We start from the raw sequence: 19911 nt of genomic DNA, 5'->3' as shown, positions 1-19911 counted from the left end.
AGTGACTGCGTTACACGCCACTAGCAAAATCCAACCGCATTTGGTTGGTTTTAATGTCAAGCCTTGACTATATCGTATAAAATGTTGTCCTTAATACGTTACAGACATCCCACCTCTCCCGGAAGATTCGGGAGTTACCCGCATATTAATATTATATACCATACACTGGAAATTGAGTGAGCGAGAGAGAGAGAAAGTCTGTTTCCACCTGGTATTAAGATGCATTTTCGGTGAACCGATCATAAGTAATCAGCCAAGACGCATTAGCATTACACCTGATATTATCACTTCTGTGACTACTTGCATTCCAATTTGGTGGAGACCATTATATAATAGTATATCATTTTTTTATATATCATGCGGTGTTGTGCCATCTACTGAAAATCAGTTTTTGCAGGGTGGGATCTCTGCATTTATGTTCATTTACAGTTCAGTTATTTACAGGAGTCACAACCACATTCTATAACCGAACTCAAACCCATAAGTTTTCAGGACTCACAACCGAATTCTCAGAAAACCCTTGCTGTGTGAACAGAACTGGTCTGGACGACTAGTTGTCTGTCACGTCATACAGGGGTGCATTTCCCGTACAACGACGTAACTCACTGCTTCACTACTGTAGTACAATGCAACGTTGAATGAATCAACTAGCTAGTCACGACAGGTCACGCAGGTTGTGCGTGACCTCTCAAATTATGCTAGATTTTTTGCTATAAATGGCATCTGAGGACTAATTCTCATTTTTCTGTTTCCAGATTCAATCATAGGCTCCTTCTTACATACTAGAGCATGTACGCACATGCACGCTCTTCAAAAACGGTGCTTAAAATCTCTTGACAAACTAAAATATGTAAATTGTATATATTCGAAATTAAAAATATATGTTGTACTTAATGTCAGCTTGCTTATTTTGCTCAATATAATTATTTATTTAGTCTACGTCATAAAAACTAGAAACTATGCTTCTAACCACAGCTCGAGAGCTGTCGTTCCAACCACACAAGTTTGCGATGCAGTTTGCGAATGTTTGTTTGAAATATGGTTTCCGGAAACACCAAATTGTTCAACTATATTAGTAATGGCGGAACTTGCAATGTTAGTTGGCTTTTGGGAAACGCACCCTAGTGCGAGAGAGCCGCTCTGCGCTGCGCAAATGCATGTCTACTGTGTGTTGCAGGTTTTCATGTGTGGTTTTGCTTTCGGTAACTTACAGCAATGATGGAGATATGCTTTGTTTATTGTATGAAGATTTTAGATCCAGTCACTTTTCTCCACTGAGCTGCTCCCGTCAGTTATGTGTTCTACGCATGACTTCGTTGTGTTCTACTTCGTATCAAAAGTCATAAGACTTTTAAGTTTTGTTGACATCACCATATTTGATATACCTTTGGTCACTGTTGCTAATTTGGTTACTGGTAAGAGAATACGGGTTTGACTCCCGTCGTACGTTCATACAGACAGTATTCGAGACACTAGTGTAGGATCATCATATTTGGGGGTTCGTGGCATCAGATTTTTGAAACCCATAGGCTATTCTGTCCTTTTTTAAGATATTTACAAGTAACCTCCCAGCTATAGTTGGGCCTATAGCTTTGATTCTGCAGTCTAGCGGCATACCTCTCATAACAAAGATAACAAATATCACTCATGATATTGAACAAATAAGAATTTGCTCTCAGACATATCACAAGGACTTAAATTCCCTTAGACATGGAGCTAGCAATCTTGTTCTCCCCTTGTCGTTTTGTCGCTTAATTTGTGATTTATTAAACAAAACTCTATCTAGCCGCTGAAGTTGATGAAGCTTGATAGGAGTCATTTTCTGAGGCAGCATCACAGCTGGTGGGGCCGGAACCAGTGTGAAGGACACAGGGGAGTAAAGTATGCAAATATCAAGAGTGCTAATCAATTAAACGTGCGATGAGAACGCTGCAGCACCTTAATGTCACTGTAGTGATTGAACGGTCTATCAAAGTGCACTTATAGTTCAAATAAATATGATACTGTACAGCATGTGTTATACTCCAGTGCCTTTTAATGAATCTGTTGTGGTCATGTTGTCGATAAACTCACTTCACTTGCTTATTTATGGACTGCAACTGCATTATTGACTGCAGTCAATTCTCATAACCTTTTGTCGTCTGAGTAAACAGAAAAAGTTGAATAATGCAAGATTTGGATGCTATTCCATATGGTCCTTTATATGTAATGCAGTCTGGATTGTATTCCAATATTTTCTAAAATGGATTGTATACATGTATATATGAATGAGTGTGATAGTGTGTGATTTTCTTTTCTGTAAATGTGTAATGTCAGTAGCAGTGTCTGTTTTTATTTTCTTACGGTGGCCCCGTGGTGATGCTTTATCCCTCATCCCTGTCAAAAAGAGTGATGAAAACATTCTCTGGCTGATTTATTTTATAAATCGCTTTGAGGTTTTCAAAACTTTTGCAGCTTATTGAATCATGGAAAAACAGGAGTGTAGCTAAAGTGCTAAATAAAGTATCCAATGATTTAAAGGAAAACACATTAAAGGAATGTTTGACCAAGAAATCTAAATTCTGTCATCATTTACTCACCCTCGTGTAGTTTAAAACCCTTATTTTCTTTAGAAAAATTGCGAACAGTGACGGTTTCCATGCATTTGCAATGAATAGAGACTGAAGCTTCAAAAAGGATGCAAAAGCACTATAAAAGAATCATAAAAGTGGTCCATGTGCCATATTTTAAGTGTTAGGTTTGTGTTAGAAACGGACCAAAATCAGTGAGTTTGAACTTGGACAAATCATTTCAGAACATTTTTATTATTATTATTATTCAATGAAAAGTGTTGACTCAAAAGTATGATTTGTTCTCAAATCAGACAAATCATTTCAGACTGGTTTTGTGATTCAATGAAAAGATCTGACTCAAAAGAATAATTTGTTCTCAAATCTGACAAACCATTCAAACCAGTTTTGTGATTCACTGAAAACAGTTGACTCATTTAGACCACTTTTGTGATTCAATGAAAAGATTTGACTCGAAAGAATGATTTGTTCGCAAATCAAACAAACTTACATTGCAACTTACACTCTTCTTTTATTAAATAATTTGTGGAAAGGGTGACTACCACAGTCTACAAAATGTCTTTGTTTTCCACAAAAGAAAAAAAGTCATAGGGATTAGGAATGAAAATTGACATTTTTGGATGAACCATTCTTTTAAGTTGTCTCCATGCTATATTCTGATTTATAGTTTGTGTTACTGTTACACTCTTTCTGGCCATAAGTATTATTCCATTCAGCTGTCAGCCACTGGACAGCCGCAAGGGTGTATTTTAAAGCACACTTCCACAGCAGCGCTTGTGGCATAAATATTGAGGTGAAGCACACGTGGTATTAAATTCATACAGGTCAGCTTCGTACATTAATCCACCCCGGTCAGAGTCCCATCACCCGTTTCCCTGAGCTGAGACATCACAAGAAGCATGACAAGACCTCAAGGCCACATCTATGCAAGCGTGTTTGTGAATCCGTCCAGGAACTTTACCAACCCACCTTCGGATCGGAAGATCCCTCCAGGCGTTGTCGAAGGCCCATCCCGCCCTTTTATTTTCCAGTTCAGGGCCTTCTTTTTTTGCAGATAAATGCTCTCCGATGTAACGTGACAGATGTCACAATGCATCGCCTCTATTTTGATACATACCCTCTGATCCTGCCACAAACGATAAAGAGCGCGCACGAGGCCCAGACAACGTGCTGACACTTGTGATTATTTTAGAGCACGTCATTGCCGCGGCAAGACACGGAGCCGGCCAGGTTCCAGAGCGAATGAAGGAATATCAATACATGCGGGTCAGAGACTAAAGACTATGGTAGACTTAATAGACACATCCATCTCATTGACACATATTCAAAAAGATCAATGCAATGATAAAGTTGTAGGTTTAGTTGGCTCACACTTCTGAAGCTCTAACTGTTAAGGCTGCAAGATATGCAAGCTTACCACAATTTTTGACCCAACCTTAAGAAAAATGTGCAGAAACTGACAACTATTGTGTTAAATAGTTAAATATTTCAGTGTTTCATTATTCATAATTCAATTTCAGTGACTACTTTTCTACAGGTTACCTCAATATGTCAGTACGTGGCAAAAAGTGAATGTTTATGAGTGAAATGTTGAATCACACACATACACACACACACACACACACACACATATATATATATATATATATATATATATATATATATATATATATATATATATATATATATATATCATGTTAAATGATGTTGAGTTTGAATTGGTATGATGCTTTTAACCCTTATAATATTCAATAGGATTTGCCACTGTGATTCTCTTGCAAAAGTTGTCAAGTTTTGAAATGATTTGGCAGTATCACTTGGCATAGTGCCCTTTATAATTAGTGATAATCATTTTTGTGTAACATTCAAGATTTCAGCTCGGTAAAAGAAAGCATTATCTGTGAATACACCCAATTACCATAGACTAAACATAGAATGGGACGAAAACAACTCGTATTAGTTTGAATTCCAGGTCAGCGGTAGCAACGCTCTCGGCCTATCTACACCCTCCAGAGTTTCGTGGAAAGTGTTGTCTCTTCGCAGTCTGCTTCTTCCTATTAAAGAGAGCCTCTAAGCACGACAGCTTAGTGCTATCACCTCAGGCCTACCCACCATTTCCAACATGGGGTTGAACCCAATTATCCCCCAAATTAAAATGAACAGACTTGGCACGGGGAACAATTACTGCTGCGACTCCATTCCACAAGCTAAATGGGCCAAGCAAAAGCAGTCCCTGTTTGCCCATGCTGGCCAAGGACCAAAAGTCTGAGTAGTATTTGGGTTGTGCTTACAATAGTAATGTATGTGGGTAATGGGTAGGTGAGAGGTTACGCCAGTCGTTCCATTCGCTCTGTTTTTCTTTGCTTCAGAAGACAGGAAGCTGTTCGTCGGGATGCTGAACAAACAACAGACGGAGGAGGACGTGTACCGTCTTTTCGAACCCTACGGAGTCATTGAGGAGTGCACTGTGCTAAGAGGTCCGGACGGAAACAGCAAAGGTGAGATTACGTCACTTTTTTTATGGCATGATGTTATATTATCAGTCAACGTGAAATTTTAGCTTCCTTGTACACATTTCTGGTTTTACTGTGAACGATTTTCGGATCCTGTTTTTCCAAAGAAAAATATCTTTGTTTTCTATTTAAATATATTTAAAAATGTAATTTATTCCTGTGATACAAAGTTGAATTTTCAGCATCATTACTCCAGTCTTCAGTGTCACATGATCCTTCAGAAATCATTATAATATGCTAATTTGTTGCTCATAAAAGATTTCTTATTATTATCAATGTTGAAAACAGCTGTGCTGCTTAATATTTTTGTGAAAACTGTCATACGGTACAATTCAAAATTTTGTATGTAATATTTTAAAAAAGAAATACTTTTATTTAAATGCTGTTTCCAACATTATTAATATTAAGAACCAGAATTAATAATAACTGAGCATCAGTAATAATTGATAATTGAACAAATACAAATATAAAACAGTAATTTTAGATTTTAAGAATAACAACATTACAGTTTTTATCAAATAAATGGTGACCTGTATGTTGTAAACTGGTCCATTATCTTTTTTTTTTTTTTTTTCCAGTTTATGAAATCAAAACCCTCCCTACATTTTATGTTCTCTTTGCATATTCTGTTAAATGTAATATTAAAATTTAATGTTGACATTTTATGCTGTTCAAGAACCAACAATTTGTTCTGAGTTGTTGCTCATTCAACATTGAAGACTCTTAAGAGATGGAGAAAAAGCATATATTTGAGCATTAAACTTTTTATAGAGTCCATTGTTTGCCCACCGAGGCTTTAGGGACACTGTAAGACGCTAATACAGCCTGGCATTTGGAAAAGCACTGTGGGAGTCGAAGTTTTCCCCTTGCCAGTGTTACGAAAATTGCTGTAGGATTATTTCTGCTACTTAGGGGGTGGATCCGTGAATATCCAGTCTTATGGAAGAGAAGAAAAAGATAGATGTCAAAACATTCCCTGTACAATGAGACAAGAAAACTACATTTCATTTAGCTCCTAATGTGTTTCATTTCAAAGCCTGTTTCTGCCAAAAATTCGTAATTCTTAAATAAAAACATGTTACGCTTATATAAGACACATTAAGACCTATCCTTAATATTTTGACAGCTTTTTCTACGGCCTTCAACACGACTGCTCTTGAATCCCAAATGGGTTTGAATTCTCGTGATGAATATCTGTGGTGGCGTTTTAAAATGATATCAATTATCCCCGTATTTTGAGATTTGTTTGCATAGATGGGCATGTGGCAGTAAATAGCACGCTTTTTGCATCAGCACAGTCTCTAGAGGAGAAGCTTGCTTACCGTTGGAGGGCTTTCTGCCTCTCCCCAGTGTTTTTATGTGCTTCTCTACACTGTGGCTAAAGTGTTTGTGTACCTTTGTGTGTGTCTTTTTTCAGGCTGTGCCTTTGTAAAGTTCTCCACACACGCTGAAGCGCAGTCCGCAATCAGCGCCCTGCACGGCAGTCAAACCATGCCAGTGAGTACACACTCCTCTATAATACACACGTACACAGAAAACCTCTTATTTTCAGTGTTGCTTTTTTTTCTTTTTTTTTTTTACTTTTGTCTGCTTTCTTTCTTTGATGTTCCTCTGACAATCAGCAGTTGTGATGACTTTCATACACTTGTCCAAATATTTTTTGGGGTCACTGTGTCATTGAAAAACTTTTAAAAATCTTGTTTTCAGAACTTAGAAAATTTCGTAGAAATGTACTTTTTGTATTCTTTAGGTTTTATATGGTTTTAAAAAACTTTTTTTTTTTTTTTCACTTGACCTTGAATACATGTGAGTATGCACATATCAATCATTATTTTTTTTAAATGTTTTTGAATATATTTTCAAAGTAATGTGTTATTTAAGGATTTAAGGAATCAATAACATATATTCATAAATTCATAATTTGACCTTTATAATTTGATAATTTGACCATGATATACACAATGCGGCCTCGTGTCTACGGCCAAATCACAGCCATGCTGATATACAGCCATATCTCATGGCTACTCATGTGATATTACATTTATACAAGAGTTTGACAGCACAAGTGAGTAAATAAATAAGAAACATAAACGGAGTGTCTTTAAAAACCCTCTTTAAGTGCAGAAATACTTCCTTCTGCCATAGATTTAAATCTCAAGTTGACAGTTTGACCAAGATATAATACCATATTACTCTATGTAGAGTAGATTATTATGGTATTATGACAGAGAGATCAACTAAATGAGTGTATTATCTGCATCTGATATAACATTCATTCGGGTTGATATACATAATATTTTTTCCATTACTAAAAAAGTTGTTTGAATGTCCGCTGAGGAAAGCGATATCTTTGTCCTTTTAAAAGATTTCTCATGACAGCACTAAAACAATTTTCTTGTTTACAACCAGTCCCTTTTGATTTGCCACTGACTCACTGATAAAGACAGTGTTTTCCGTGATCTAATGGTGTAATAACGTAACTTTCACTGAAGTCGAAATCACTAACGGGCCTTTTCTCAGTACCAAATGCGGCATATTATTTATAAAAAATATTTATTGAACAAGGAATTCCCATTAGGAATTAGGGGATAATAGAAAATAAACACAAGCAAACAATTAAGTCAAATGTCCAAAAGCAGTGCTCTAGTCCAGGATTTGAGTTAAATATAGCCTAAAAATAAAGTTATGAAACTTAATTCTCCCATTAACCCAAATCCATTTGCATATGGAACAAGTAATAGATTAATAAGACCAAAGATTACCCGTTTGATATACCCCAAATGAATTATATCTCATGTTTAACCACTATCTACATTAGAGCCAGCGGCAAATTCTTAAAGGACTGGCCGATTAAGCTGTTCTGTGGATACATGAACGTTGAATGGCCGCTGACGGCCTGGAGCTCACATCTGCGATATCATCTAAACAAATTGTAAAATAGGTGCTATGTTTATATATGAGTCACATATTTGAGGTCTAAATAACTACATTCTTGCCTAAAAAAAAACTCTTAAAACAACATTCCATAACACAACAAAAAAAAAAGTGGATTTGCTTGACCGCCATGACAGTCACCACAAATGGTGAAATAGGGGAATATGATAGATAGATAGATAGATAGATTGATTGATTGATTGATTGATTGATTGATTGATTGATTGATTGATTGATTGATTGATTGATTGATTGATTGATTGATTGATTGATTGATTGATTGATTGATTGATTGATTGATTGATCGATCGATCGATCGGACAAAATCTAAGTCATGTGATGTTACCAACAAAATTCTTTTTTTTTTTTTTCCCTTTTGTAGTAGTTGCAATTATATAGTTCATAACCCCTTAGCAAAAAACTCTAATACTTCGCAGCTGAATGAAGGTGAACCAGGCAATTAAATACATTCCAAACACACAAGTAAGAACAAATCATTCACTTCAACTTCCAAACTGCATATTTGGCCATATTGTTTTGTTGAATAGCTGCATTGCCAGCATATCAGCAAGTGGCCTTTGTCCCGCCGTTTCAATCTTGAGGACTGGACGCTGAGCCATAAAAAGCCGGCTATTCAGCACAGTCTGTCTGAATCACACAGCTATTCAGTCACGCACACATTGTTCGGCTCTCAGAAGTAGCTCACACGCTGCTGTTTTATTTGCTAAAAGACTCCGGTTGGATACAGACGAGTTATGCAATGTTGAAATGCATTTTAGTATGTGCTTTTTTCATTTTCCACAATGCAGTGGCATTTTTAAAGAAATAGTTGACCCAGAAACAAAAACAATTCTGTCATTATTTTCTATTCACCCACATGTGCTTCCAAACCTGTGACTTTGAATATAAAAGGAACAATGTTCTGGTCATTTTATTAGTAAAAATCGCATGATTATAGTATTTTCATTCTTAGGTGAACTGTCCCTAAATAGGCAGAGAAACAGTGAGAGAGATGGATCTGTGGTGTAATCCGCTCTCTGTATAACCTTTAGGATCAACTGAGGTGCAAATGATTCAGGACATCGAAACATAAGCCACAGTTCTAAAATCTTCACCTCACACACACGCTCAGACATTCTCTCCTCTCCCCTCCCCTCCATCCTCCCGGGACATTAGGCAATAGACTTGTTTACCTCACCTTTCACCACATTGACTGGTGAATTATTCATTGGCATGTACTGAGGTGGGAGTGGAAGAGCGAAAAAAAGAGAGAGAGCGGGAAGGAACGGCAGATAGAAAAGTAGAAAGAGAGAGGTAGAGAGACAGGGGAAGAGTGGAGGAAGTTCACGGGGGAGGGATGGAAAAGGTTTATAGTCATCTCGGAAGGTAAATTGATTATGGAAAACCTTACCGGCCTCCATTCTCTTGAGTCTGAAGTTGTAGAGGGAGGGGTCACGACTCGCACGGTTCCCAGGTGCCAGAGTGAGATGTTTAGCTGAGATAATGGAGTTCTTCTCAAGGCAGGGCTTGATGAAGCACTCATCCATCTGCAAACTCTTCAAAAGAAGCAATGCCGAACTTACTGAACACCCACCAGCCTCTCACGCCCTCGGTCCGCCATCAGAGAATATATCATGTTGCTCGCAGTTATTAAAGTAACACTCACACTAGACACGATTTGACAAATATCCAATAAACTAATACAATTTTTTTCTGCCATCAAACCAAAATGCTTTTGATTTTTAATGTTTAATTTATGAGAAACAAGACTTTAGACCAATCAGATTTCAGACAATCAGAGGCGACTCAAATAAAAACCAGGGCAGAAATAAGTGTGATGTGACAAATTTACACCGTCAAGTAATTTGTTTATCCAAATTAAAAGTATAAGAGAAAAGTCTACAATTCAGAACGTGTTTGATGTGACGCAACAGTAAGTAATTAGTTTGTCTAGGCCGCATTTATACTGCAGGTCTTGATGCCCAATTCCGATTTTTTTTTTTTTTTTTTTTTGATAACCCGCTTACATCTTCTATTAAAAGTGACCCATATCTGATATCTGCATTTACACTATTGGAGAAACAAACAAAATATAACATTATGGTATCAAGAAATCAATTTCAATTTATTTTCATTTATTGACATGGACTTCATAGAAACATTCTCAATGCAATAGTTTCATCCTTATAACAAAACCATTATATAGTACAAGTTCTTCAAGACAGTGATTATGTACACAAATCCGCTCTAAAAGTTAGTGTGTACTAATGGTCTGGTGGTAGAACTTCTGTTAAGCATGTCAACGGTTTTGGGTTCAAATCTGCCCTTGTATAGGTTTTTTTCCCTCATTAAAACCAAATGTGTTCATCAGTGATTGTACTGTATATCAAGAGCAGGGACATGTTTTTGTGCAGTTTATTTTGTGATTTCACTGGAACGAAAAGACATACGAATAGCACATGTCTGTCGCCTCTTATTTAACACAAACAAATTAAATTAATACTCTGCTAGTCAATTAGAGATGTTTAATTTGTTATAGATATATCTGTACTGTATGGAAGAGGATTAGGGCCAAGCAATATTAAAAAAATAAAACCATCTCGAGATTAAAGTTGTTAACTTACGAGAAAAAACTCGTCACATTTCAAGAAAAAAGTCGAGATAAAATGTTGAGAATAAACTCGTTAAATTACGAGAAAAAATCTCGTTAAATTTCAAGAAAAAAGTCGAGATAAAATGTTGTGAATAAAGTCATTAAATTATGAGAAAAAAGTCGTTAAATTACGAGAACAAATTTATTCTCAACATTTTATCTCGACTTTTTTCTTGAAATTTAACAAGATTTTTTCTCGTAATTTAACGAGTTTATTCTCAACATTTTATCTCGACTTTTTTCTTGTAATTTAACAACTTTTCTCATAATTCAATGAGTTTATTCTCAACATTTTATCTCGACTTTTTTCTCGAAATTTAACAACATTTTTCTCATAATTTAACTAATTTGTTCTCATAATTTAACGACTTTTTTCTCGTAATTTAACGAGTTTATTCTCAACATTTTATCTCAACTTTTTTCATGAAATTTAATGAGTTTTTTTCTCGTAATTTGATGAGTTTATTTTCAACATTTTATTTAGACTTTTTTCTCAAAATTTAACAACTTTAATCTTGAGATGGTTTTATTTTTTTATTAATGCTTGGCCTTAATCCTCTTTCGTAGTACTGTGAAATGTTTCAAAAAGTAACTTTTTTCAATGAGGTACGACTCGCATAGACAGGGGAATATCCGATCTGCCCACGTACACGGCAGGTGCAAATGCACGTATCTAATTCATATCAAATTTATTTCCTGAAACCGATCTGAGAATATCGGAATCCATGCGCTTTTTTCCTGCTTACACTTCGTGGGTCATGTCCGATGGGTCCCACAAAAATCAGAATTGGGTCACTTGAATCATGCAGTGTAAATGCACCCTAAAAGTACAGTATCAAACAAAATGACAATCAGAATACGTTTCAGATTTAAACTGTCAAAAACGATTTTGGACCAACAAATTTTTAATTATAGGCGGGGCTACGCAGCATGTCATGACTGAAATAGAAACCCAAAACATGAATTAAAATGGGAAATAGCTTTTGTCACTTTATCACATTGCACCTGGTTAAGACAAGTTAGCAAAAGCAAATTTTACTTTTTTTGTCCACATTGAAAGTAAAAATACTTACAAAATCACGGCCAATCTGAATATATTTTATATTTAATTTTTTTTTTTTTTTTAAAGCTTGGATAACATGGAAAAAATAACATTTATTGTTACTTTAGTGTAACGAAACTTAACAAAAGTAATCAAAACAAAGCTTCAAATGGCTGTATATTAAACCTGAAATACATTTGTCTTGTGTGTGATAGTCACATTGCAGAGCATGTTTTATTTTTTTTAATTGTTAAAGGGATAATTTACCCAACAATGAAAATTACCCCATGATTTACTCACCTTCAAGCCATCCTAGGTGTATATGACTTTCTTCTTTCAGCCAGACACAATTTTTATATTAAAAACATCCTGGCTCGTCCAAGGTTTATGTCATTGTGTACTACGTCACGGAAGTTATCGCTTTTTTGATGTAAGTCGAATGCGTATGGCTGGAAGCTCATTATTTTAATTTATGAAGTTTAAAAAAAGGCATATTTGTCTTACACAAATGCATCGATTCGCTTCAGAAGGCCTTTATTAACCCCCCAGAGCTGCGTGGAGTATGTTTTATGAACAATGGATGCACTTTTTTGGACTTCAAAAACTCCAATCACTCCAATTATAAAGCTTGGACGAGCGAGGATATTTTTAATATAACTGATTGTGTTTGACTGAAAGAAGAAAGTCATATACACCTATGATGGCTTGAGGGTGAGTAAATCATTGGGAATTTTTCATTTTTGGTGAACTATGCCTTTAATGATAAAAAACAAAACATGCTCTGCAGTGTGACTATTACAGATAAATGTATTTCTGGTTTAATATACAGCCATTTGAAGCTTTGTTCTTAAGATTTCAATGTGGGTGAAGAAAGTGCGATGCAAAAGAAAAAGAAACCAAATAACATTCAAAATGACTTAATTCTCATTGTTACGATAAATACAAAAACTCGCTTTATCATGCAAAAGATTATCGTTTGTTTCTTTGTTTTGTTTCATACATCAGCCAGCCTCTCACAAGCTCAGTTCACTCTCCAAGAACAAAACTCAGATTGTAGCTATTATAGTAAGAAGTCCAGTGAAGAAAAGAGTGCTAATTCATTTTAAACATGCATGCATAAAGCAGTCTGCTAATGATGTGCTTGTGGGCAGCAAGAAACTGGCCTTATTGCAGAAATGCTTGCTGTTTGTAGTCGGTCCAATCTTATTCATCTCAAATCCCCCTGGCTCATTGCAGTCAGTGCATTATCTTCATGCACACACACACACATGCATGGATGTACACGCAGTAAACTTTCTCTGTTTTCCCCTCTTTTCTGTCTGTGTCTCTTGCTAGCGCAGCCATGAGTTCAGAGCTACATACTCTGATCTATTTTTTCAGCTCCAGAAGCTCGGGCTGAATGCGTTTGCATGTTTCTGGACTAAACGTGGTGTGCGTATGCATGCATATGCGCAAATACGAAGAGCACATCAAGTTAGAGCGAGCAGGTTTGAGCCAGGGTTTTGATGTGTGCTTTATTCCACGCACGGCCGCCCCCTGTGCCCTCCCCATTTCTTGCTTCGGACGTGGGGCAATTAAAAATTTACACTGCTGTGTGGTAAAGCAAATTGCCAGACTTCAGGAAGGCCTTGTACAACGGAAGACCAGGGACGAAATTACGCCCGGAGAAGGTTGGGAGGGTCAAGGAACTCTAGCCCCCTGCTTCGGTCTCATTTCGACCTGAGTGTATACGCAAGGGATTGACGGTATTTCAACAAATACAGGAAAATGAAACTGCCGCTGCTATCTGATATTACAATCTCCTTGGTTTAGGAGAGTTTGGGCCGCCAACCGATTGCCACTGTCTATGGTTGAATGGCAATGTGTTCAGCTGGATTTTCATTTCCTCATGACTGTGTGGATATCTGAGAAACTACGGGAGAAATACTTGCCCAAAATTGCAGACCGCAATGTCTGGCTACGCACAACCTGAGCTCAAATGTGATGCTAGAGGCTTACATTCATTTTGATATAAAATCTCTTCATATTTTAAAATAAATAGACTAATTTGAGATAATAGCAACATAAAATGTACTTATTTCTTGGAATAATTCAATCGCATCGTTCTTTGGTCAAATATTTTTGTATAATGACTGCCCTACAGAACTGTTTTAGCTCCATATAATACTGTGCTTCTCTTTAGTTGTACATTTGAATACATATTTAATATGTAGTTTTACAATACATCTGAATATATTACAAGATTAGTATTATTATATGTTTGGATTTAGAACTATATATTCAAGTTTACTACTAATATATATATATATATATATATATATATATATATATATATATATATATATATATATATATATATATACTAGTGTATATATATATATATATATATATATACACAAACTTAAGCGATTGCTACAAGAAAAAGCTCGGCTCGGCTGCTCCAGTGCTGGTTGTTCTGTGCGCAAGATAATCCATTCTTATTATCTTTTTCACAGTTAATGCACAAAGACAGATGTGTAGAGTTAGAGTTATATCAAATATATGGCTTAGTTAGTGCTTTTATGGTCCAAGTTCACAAAGAGACCTCAAGAATCGGGAAAGCACCATGGTGCCCCATGTGCCGCACATTCTCATAAAGATGTAGCCCTCTCTTTGATTCCAGGGCCTCGTTTCCCTCCTTTTTCCTCTGTAGAACAGCTGCACTTTTTATTCCCACAGTTTTACTCTCTCTCCTGAATCCATTTCGCTGGGTCCTGGACCTATGGGAATTCCTCTGGGTGCTTGGCGGCTTAAAATTTAATGAGAGTTTTACTTCACAGATCAACCAGCACTCTCTCTCCCATTTTCCTCCCTCTTTCTCTATCAGGTTCTCCTACAAACGCAAAGCCTATATCTTGCAGGACCAACAAGCCCCCGGCCCTGATATTCGCCGGATGTCTCAGAGCTAAAGCAAACAAACAGTCAAGAAAGGATTGGACAAATACCATCAACAGATTTTGAAAATTCGTAGCTCCAAACTTAGGACTAAAGGAGCATTGAATTTCTTCTTTTATTGGCTTTGCCCAAGAACTTTCATAACACACAGTAAATATTTTGTTCTCCTTCTTAATAGCTTAAGGTGGTGTGCAGAACGTCTAGGTTTTCAATAAATACTCTGAGCGCTGCAGATAATCGCATTCGAGGTTAAAATTAAAATGCCAGCTTAGGCCTACAGTTTACATACAACTTAATACCAGTAGTTCAAAAAGTGAAAGACAAAAATGAACGTTCTGTCATCATTTACTCTTTCTTTCTTCCACACAATTTTTTTAATACAATGATGGTCAGAATGTCTGGCACTCTATATTCCAAGACTTCTGAAGTCAAACGATAAAGGAAAAGAGTGAAATTTGTTTGTTCACCAAAAATTGCAGTCACCATTCACTTTCATTGTATGAGTAGCTTGGACATTCTGCATAATATCTTCTTTTGTGTTCCACAGAAGAAAGAAAGTCATTCAAGTTTGAAACAACATTAGGATTAATTTTTGGCTGTATTATCCCTTTAATCAGGGAAAAAAAGATGCTGCAGGTCCCAACATCGTCCACCATCAAACTTTTAATATCTCGCCAGTCTTCTCTAAACACCAGATGTTTTTATTCCAATTCATAGGTGTCTCAGATTCCCTTGAGGTTATAGCCAGAAATAATATCAACTGCTTTGGCGATTAAAAAACCTGAAGGGTAGAAGAAAGGGCTTTTTTTGGAGATTGCAGCCTTGCGCTGTCTCACATTTGGCCGTCTTGTGGTACATTTCCTGCAAAGTTCTATTTAGTTTAGTCATGCAGAACTCCTAATGAACAGTGACTGAATGCATTGATAGTGTCCCTGGTAATGATATCCTAACTAAGCAGTTGAGGAAACGATACAATAAAACAGTTTGGGAAAGGCTAAGGGCATGAGGGTTCAAACAGAGTGAAATCGAAAATCAAATCTGCATATATCTTCCCCAGCGAATGGCTTTCGTTGCATTTCTGGCAACCCCTTCAAACGCCCACATGAGTGCCATATGCCTAGAGCTAGAGTTGTTGAGCTTGGATGTGCAGACTGATTGCTTTGTATTGGGCCCTCACTAAGTGTTCCAACAACAATACAGAGCACAACACTGACCACCTAATTTTCAGCAGCCTTTGTTCTGCTTTTCCAGTTTTTATTCTCATTCACCATAGGCATTTTGAACATTTCTTTGATACAGAAATCAACCAGTTCTGTGGCAAACCGGAACATTACAACATTTGATTTAAAGCAAAAGGTATTTGAAAATTGTGCATCATTATACTTAATATTTTTTAATGCTAATGAAAAAGTTTTTTTTTTATTTGATGCTTATTTGGGATGCTACTATGAGTCATTGATAATGAATATATATATATTTTTAATTATTTAAAAACACATATTAAAGGTACACCATGTAACTTTTGGCTCTCTAGCAGTTAAAAAAACAAAACTGCATGCATTTTGCGGAAGAACATTGTTTTGGTTGTGCTTTTACTCTATGTGACTGTGTGGATGAATGTGGTTATCCTACTGCTCATAAAACATGCACTTCTGGGCTTAAGAGAAATAACCAATTTAGCTGTTATAGCTTCAAGCTGACTAGCTGAAGATGTTACTGTAGCTACACCCATTAATAGACACGGTACTTCCTTGAAAATAAATTCCAGCACAGTGCTACAACAAGTTGTAGTTGTAACTTTTCTCTATTTACGTATATGACGAGACATGCACAGGCGAGTAACGTATGTATGCAATTTCCTGCAAAAGAATCCTGCTCAGTGTACATAGTGCACGCTTATTGAAAGTTTATATATTGAAGGTTTATATGTGTGTATATATATATATATATATATATATATATATAGATAGATAGATAGATAGATAGATAGATAGATAGATAGATAGATAGATAGATAGATAGATAGATAACCTAATTATTAGCAGTGCTTCATGGGAATTGGCCATCATACCTATGCTCTTTTTACCTGATTTGTATGATTTGTAGTTCAGACATATTAAATAATTTTAAAGAAAAATTATTGGTTAATAGGGGTGTGACGAGATCTCGTGTCATGAGATTTTGCGAGACTAAAATGTGACGAGATTTCTCGTTGAGGCGAGCCACCGCTACGTTTACATTACGCCTCCACTGTCGTTTTGCTTTGTATTTAAATAAAAAAACATTTAATTAAGTTGGATAACGGTCGCCGCCGCTCCATATTTACAGAGTTATGCGCGATCGCTGAAAGTGAAAGTAAACGCGAGCGCGCATTCAAACGCGATTTCAATACCCCACATTTTGAAAGCGGCTCCCTGATGAATACAGATATCTCTCAAGATGAAAGCTATTTTAGGCTGGGCAGTGTAGTTGTAACCATCTCTTAACTCTGTATCAAAGAAAAATTTTGGTCTTATTTGCGCTTTGAGTATTGAGAAAGTGCGATTATGGTTGCACTTATTGTAAAGCGTTACCATAGAAATGAATAACAGTTTTCTCTTAATCTTAAGCATAAACAATAAGGTTTAATTTGTTAACATTAGTTAATGCACTGTGAACTATCATGAACTAACAATGAATGAATATTTTTATTAACTAACAAACAAAGATGAATAAATACTGTAGCACATATATTGCTTATTGTTAGTTGATGTTGGTTAATTAATGTTAATAAATGAGACTTTATTGTAAAGTGTTACCATTTTTATTTATACTGTTTTTATGATCAGTTTGTGGGAAGGAGTTCACTTAGGAAGTCAAAAGTTGTAGAAGCTCATAAATCATGTACAGTAAGGTCTGAAGAGCCTGAAATCATACAGGAGAGAAGTCAGTCAGTTGAGTTAGTGGCAAAACCTTTTACAGTGCTTGAGTATTGTTGTCTTTTACTGCATATGATAATTCATACTCAGAAAGTAGAACTGAAATGACATTCATTACAAGATGATTAGTTAAAACATTTCAAATACACCTGCAGAATATTTTTTCTAGTCATGTATTTCGCCATTGAGGATTTCTTAAAAATAGTGTGTAAAAATCTTGTCTCGTCTCGTCTCGTCACACCCCTTATTGGTTAATGTTCACTTTCTAAATGCCTTTTGAATCTTAGTAGACAATTTACAAAGCAGGTTGTGTTTTGCCCAAATTATGCACAATTATATAATTAGTTGTTTTTTTATGTTGCCATTTAGTATTGTGTTTTATCTGCCCAGATATAGAATTTCGAACCAATTTTGGGTCACGGTCCACCAGTTGAGGACTTAAAGCACAACCCCCTTTCAGCTCTACAGACATGGCTAGTGGCCTTACCTGATATTTCCCCATATTGTGGCTGCTTATCGACATTTTCACATCAATTCAGCTAGCCTCTTATCTTGGCTGATGCACAACCTTTCTCTACCATCGGATCACAGTCATATTTCGGCCTTTTTGCCAAAATCGATTCTGTAGTTTTTTATTTCATTTTTTATTCTGACTATATAGTGCTGGAACAGAGGATGTTGTAGGCTGATAAAGGTCAAGTGTAGCATCGAATCATTGAGAGATTCATAATGAATGTGAGCGCGGCTCTCACGGCAGGTGTTTCATTACCACAGTAGGGCAGAGAATGAGTGAGACAGACTCAGAAACCCACACATCCAAGGTCAGAACATGATCATTGGTGGCCTTGTCAATCTCAAAACACACCCACGTTCTTTGGCTAATCCATTTGATATTTCAGAAGCAATATCATAACCTATCAAGTACGAAAATCTGAAATAGGTTTTGTTATGTAACGGTCAAGCTGCCAAGGCTCATGTCAGTCTACTGATGCTACTAACAGTTTTGTAGATTTATTTGTTTGTTTGCCTGAGGTTTGATGTCGAGACTTGGAAAATGTTTTTGAGTTGAATTGCTATATTTAAGATGCATCCAACCACCTTGTGTTTGGTGGTATAGTTAAGGTGAAAAATTCATGGTCATGCCATTCACAGTGGAACTCAGTGTTTTTGATCATTCTTAAAGGGATTCATTCAGGATATTCTTTAAAAATTCACCTTTTGTTTTCCATACAGGTTTGAAATAACATGAGGGTGTGTAAATGGCAGTTCCCACCAAAAACAATATCTATAACTAATGTTAATAATTACACCACAACAATAACAATAACGACACAGAGGAACAATATCGTTGGAATCACTTTCAGAATGTTTTTTTTCCCAGCTTATGAATGATAAAAATATTGACAGCCAATCAGAATCCATCCTTTTTAAAATATTTAAACAGCAGACGATATATCTGCAGTGTGCACTTAGAATAAACAGAACTTTATTGTCAATTGGTGTGGATGATAATATCTTTAGAGTTATCATTCTTGGTGTTAACAGGACATAAATTACAGAAAATTACAGAATTCAAGTCTGTTAGATTTCTTTCTTAACCTGCTCTAAAATTCAATTGAATTCTATAGCATGTTACTATAAAGGTGCGTTCACATTTACTTCTGGTCTGGAAAATTTCACATAAAATCCAATAATTTCACTAGGCATCCACACATTCATGAGGTTTGTGTGAGGGTGAGAAAGTTCACCATGCAGATTGTTCAAGTTGGTCATGTAAATTTGCCACGCTTACCAACAGAAAGCTGCCTGGTTTACATTGCATACACGATTGACAATAGACCCCCCCCCCCAAAAAAATCGTTTAAATATTGCTAATGTGACCGCACCTTAATTCAGAATCAAGTATCTATGTAAATTATGAGTTGTATTTTGTGTGGTGGTCAGCGGTCTCGCTTGCAAAGCGGGAGGTTAAACGCAGCCTGCCCTCTCTCCTCAGACTGGCTCCGATTCTCTCCTCCCTCAGGGCGCGTCGTCCAGCCTGGTGGTCAAGTTTGCCGACACGGACAAGGAGCGCACCATCCGTCGCATGCAGCAGATGGTGGGCCAGTTTGGCATCTTCAACCCTGCCATCGCCCTGCCCTTCAGCACCTACAGCACCTACGCACATGCGGTGAGTACCCTTCCCCCCTCCGAGGCACTTGGACACCTCCAGGCCCGACACGTTTTGATGATCTCATTGCCACCCACGTGCCCTCCCCATCCCTGCACGCCCACATGTCCTCGCTCACGTTCCCGGAGTGACTCAGACTATTCCATAGGAAAATCTTCACCTGGCTATTTATAGCAC

The 19911-nt window shown here is 36.6% G+C and overlaps 1 protein-coding gene across 2 annotated transcripts in view; it reads left to right on the top strand.

Moving 5' to 3' along the window:
- celf5a (cugbp, Elav-like family member 5a) overlaps window positions 1-19911 on the top strand; it is a 229577-nt gene that overhangs the window by 181682 nt on the left and 27984 nt on the right. For both annotated transcript variants that reach the window (XM_067398676.1, XM_067398675.1), the window contains exons 4-6: window positions 4940-5068; window positions 6501-6580; window positions 19588-19734. In XM_067398676.1, coding sequence (XP_067254777.1) covers window positions 4940-5068; window positions 6501-6580; window positions 19588-19734 — 356 coding nt within the window. The remainder of the gene's footprint in view (window positions 1-4939; window positions 5069-6500; window positions 6581-19587; window positions 19735-19911) is intronic.

Source organism: Chanodichthys erythropterus, chromosome 10, assembly GCF_024489055.1.
Source record: "Chanodichthys erythropterus isolate Z2021 chromosome 10, ASM2448905v1, whole genome shotgun sequence".
NCBI classification, from domain to species: domain Eukaryota; kingdom Metazoa; phylum Chordata; class Actinopteri; order Cypriniformes; family Xenocyprididae; genus Chanodichthys; species Chanodichthys erythropterus.
Note: the sequence above shows the minus strand (reverse complement) of the source record. Positions and strands in the feature narration are given on the sequence as shown.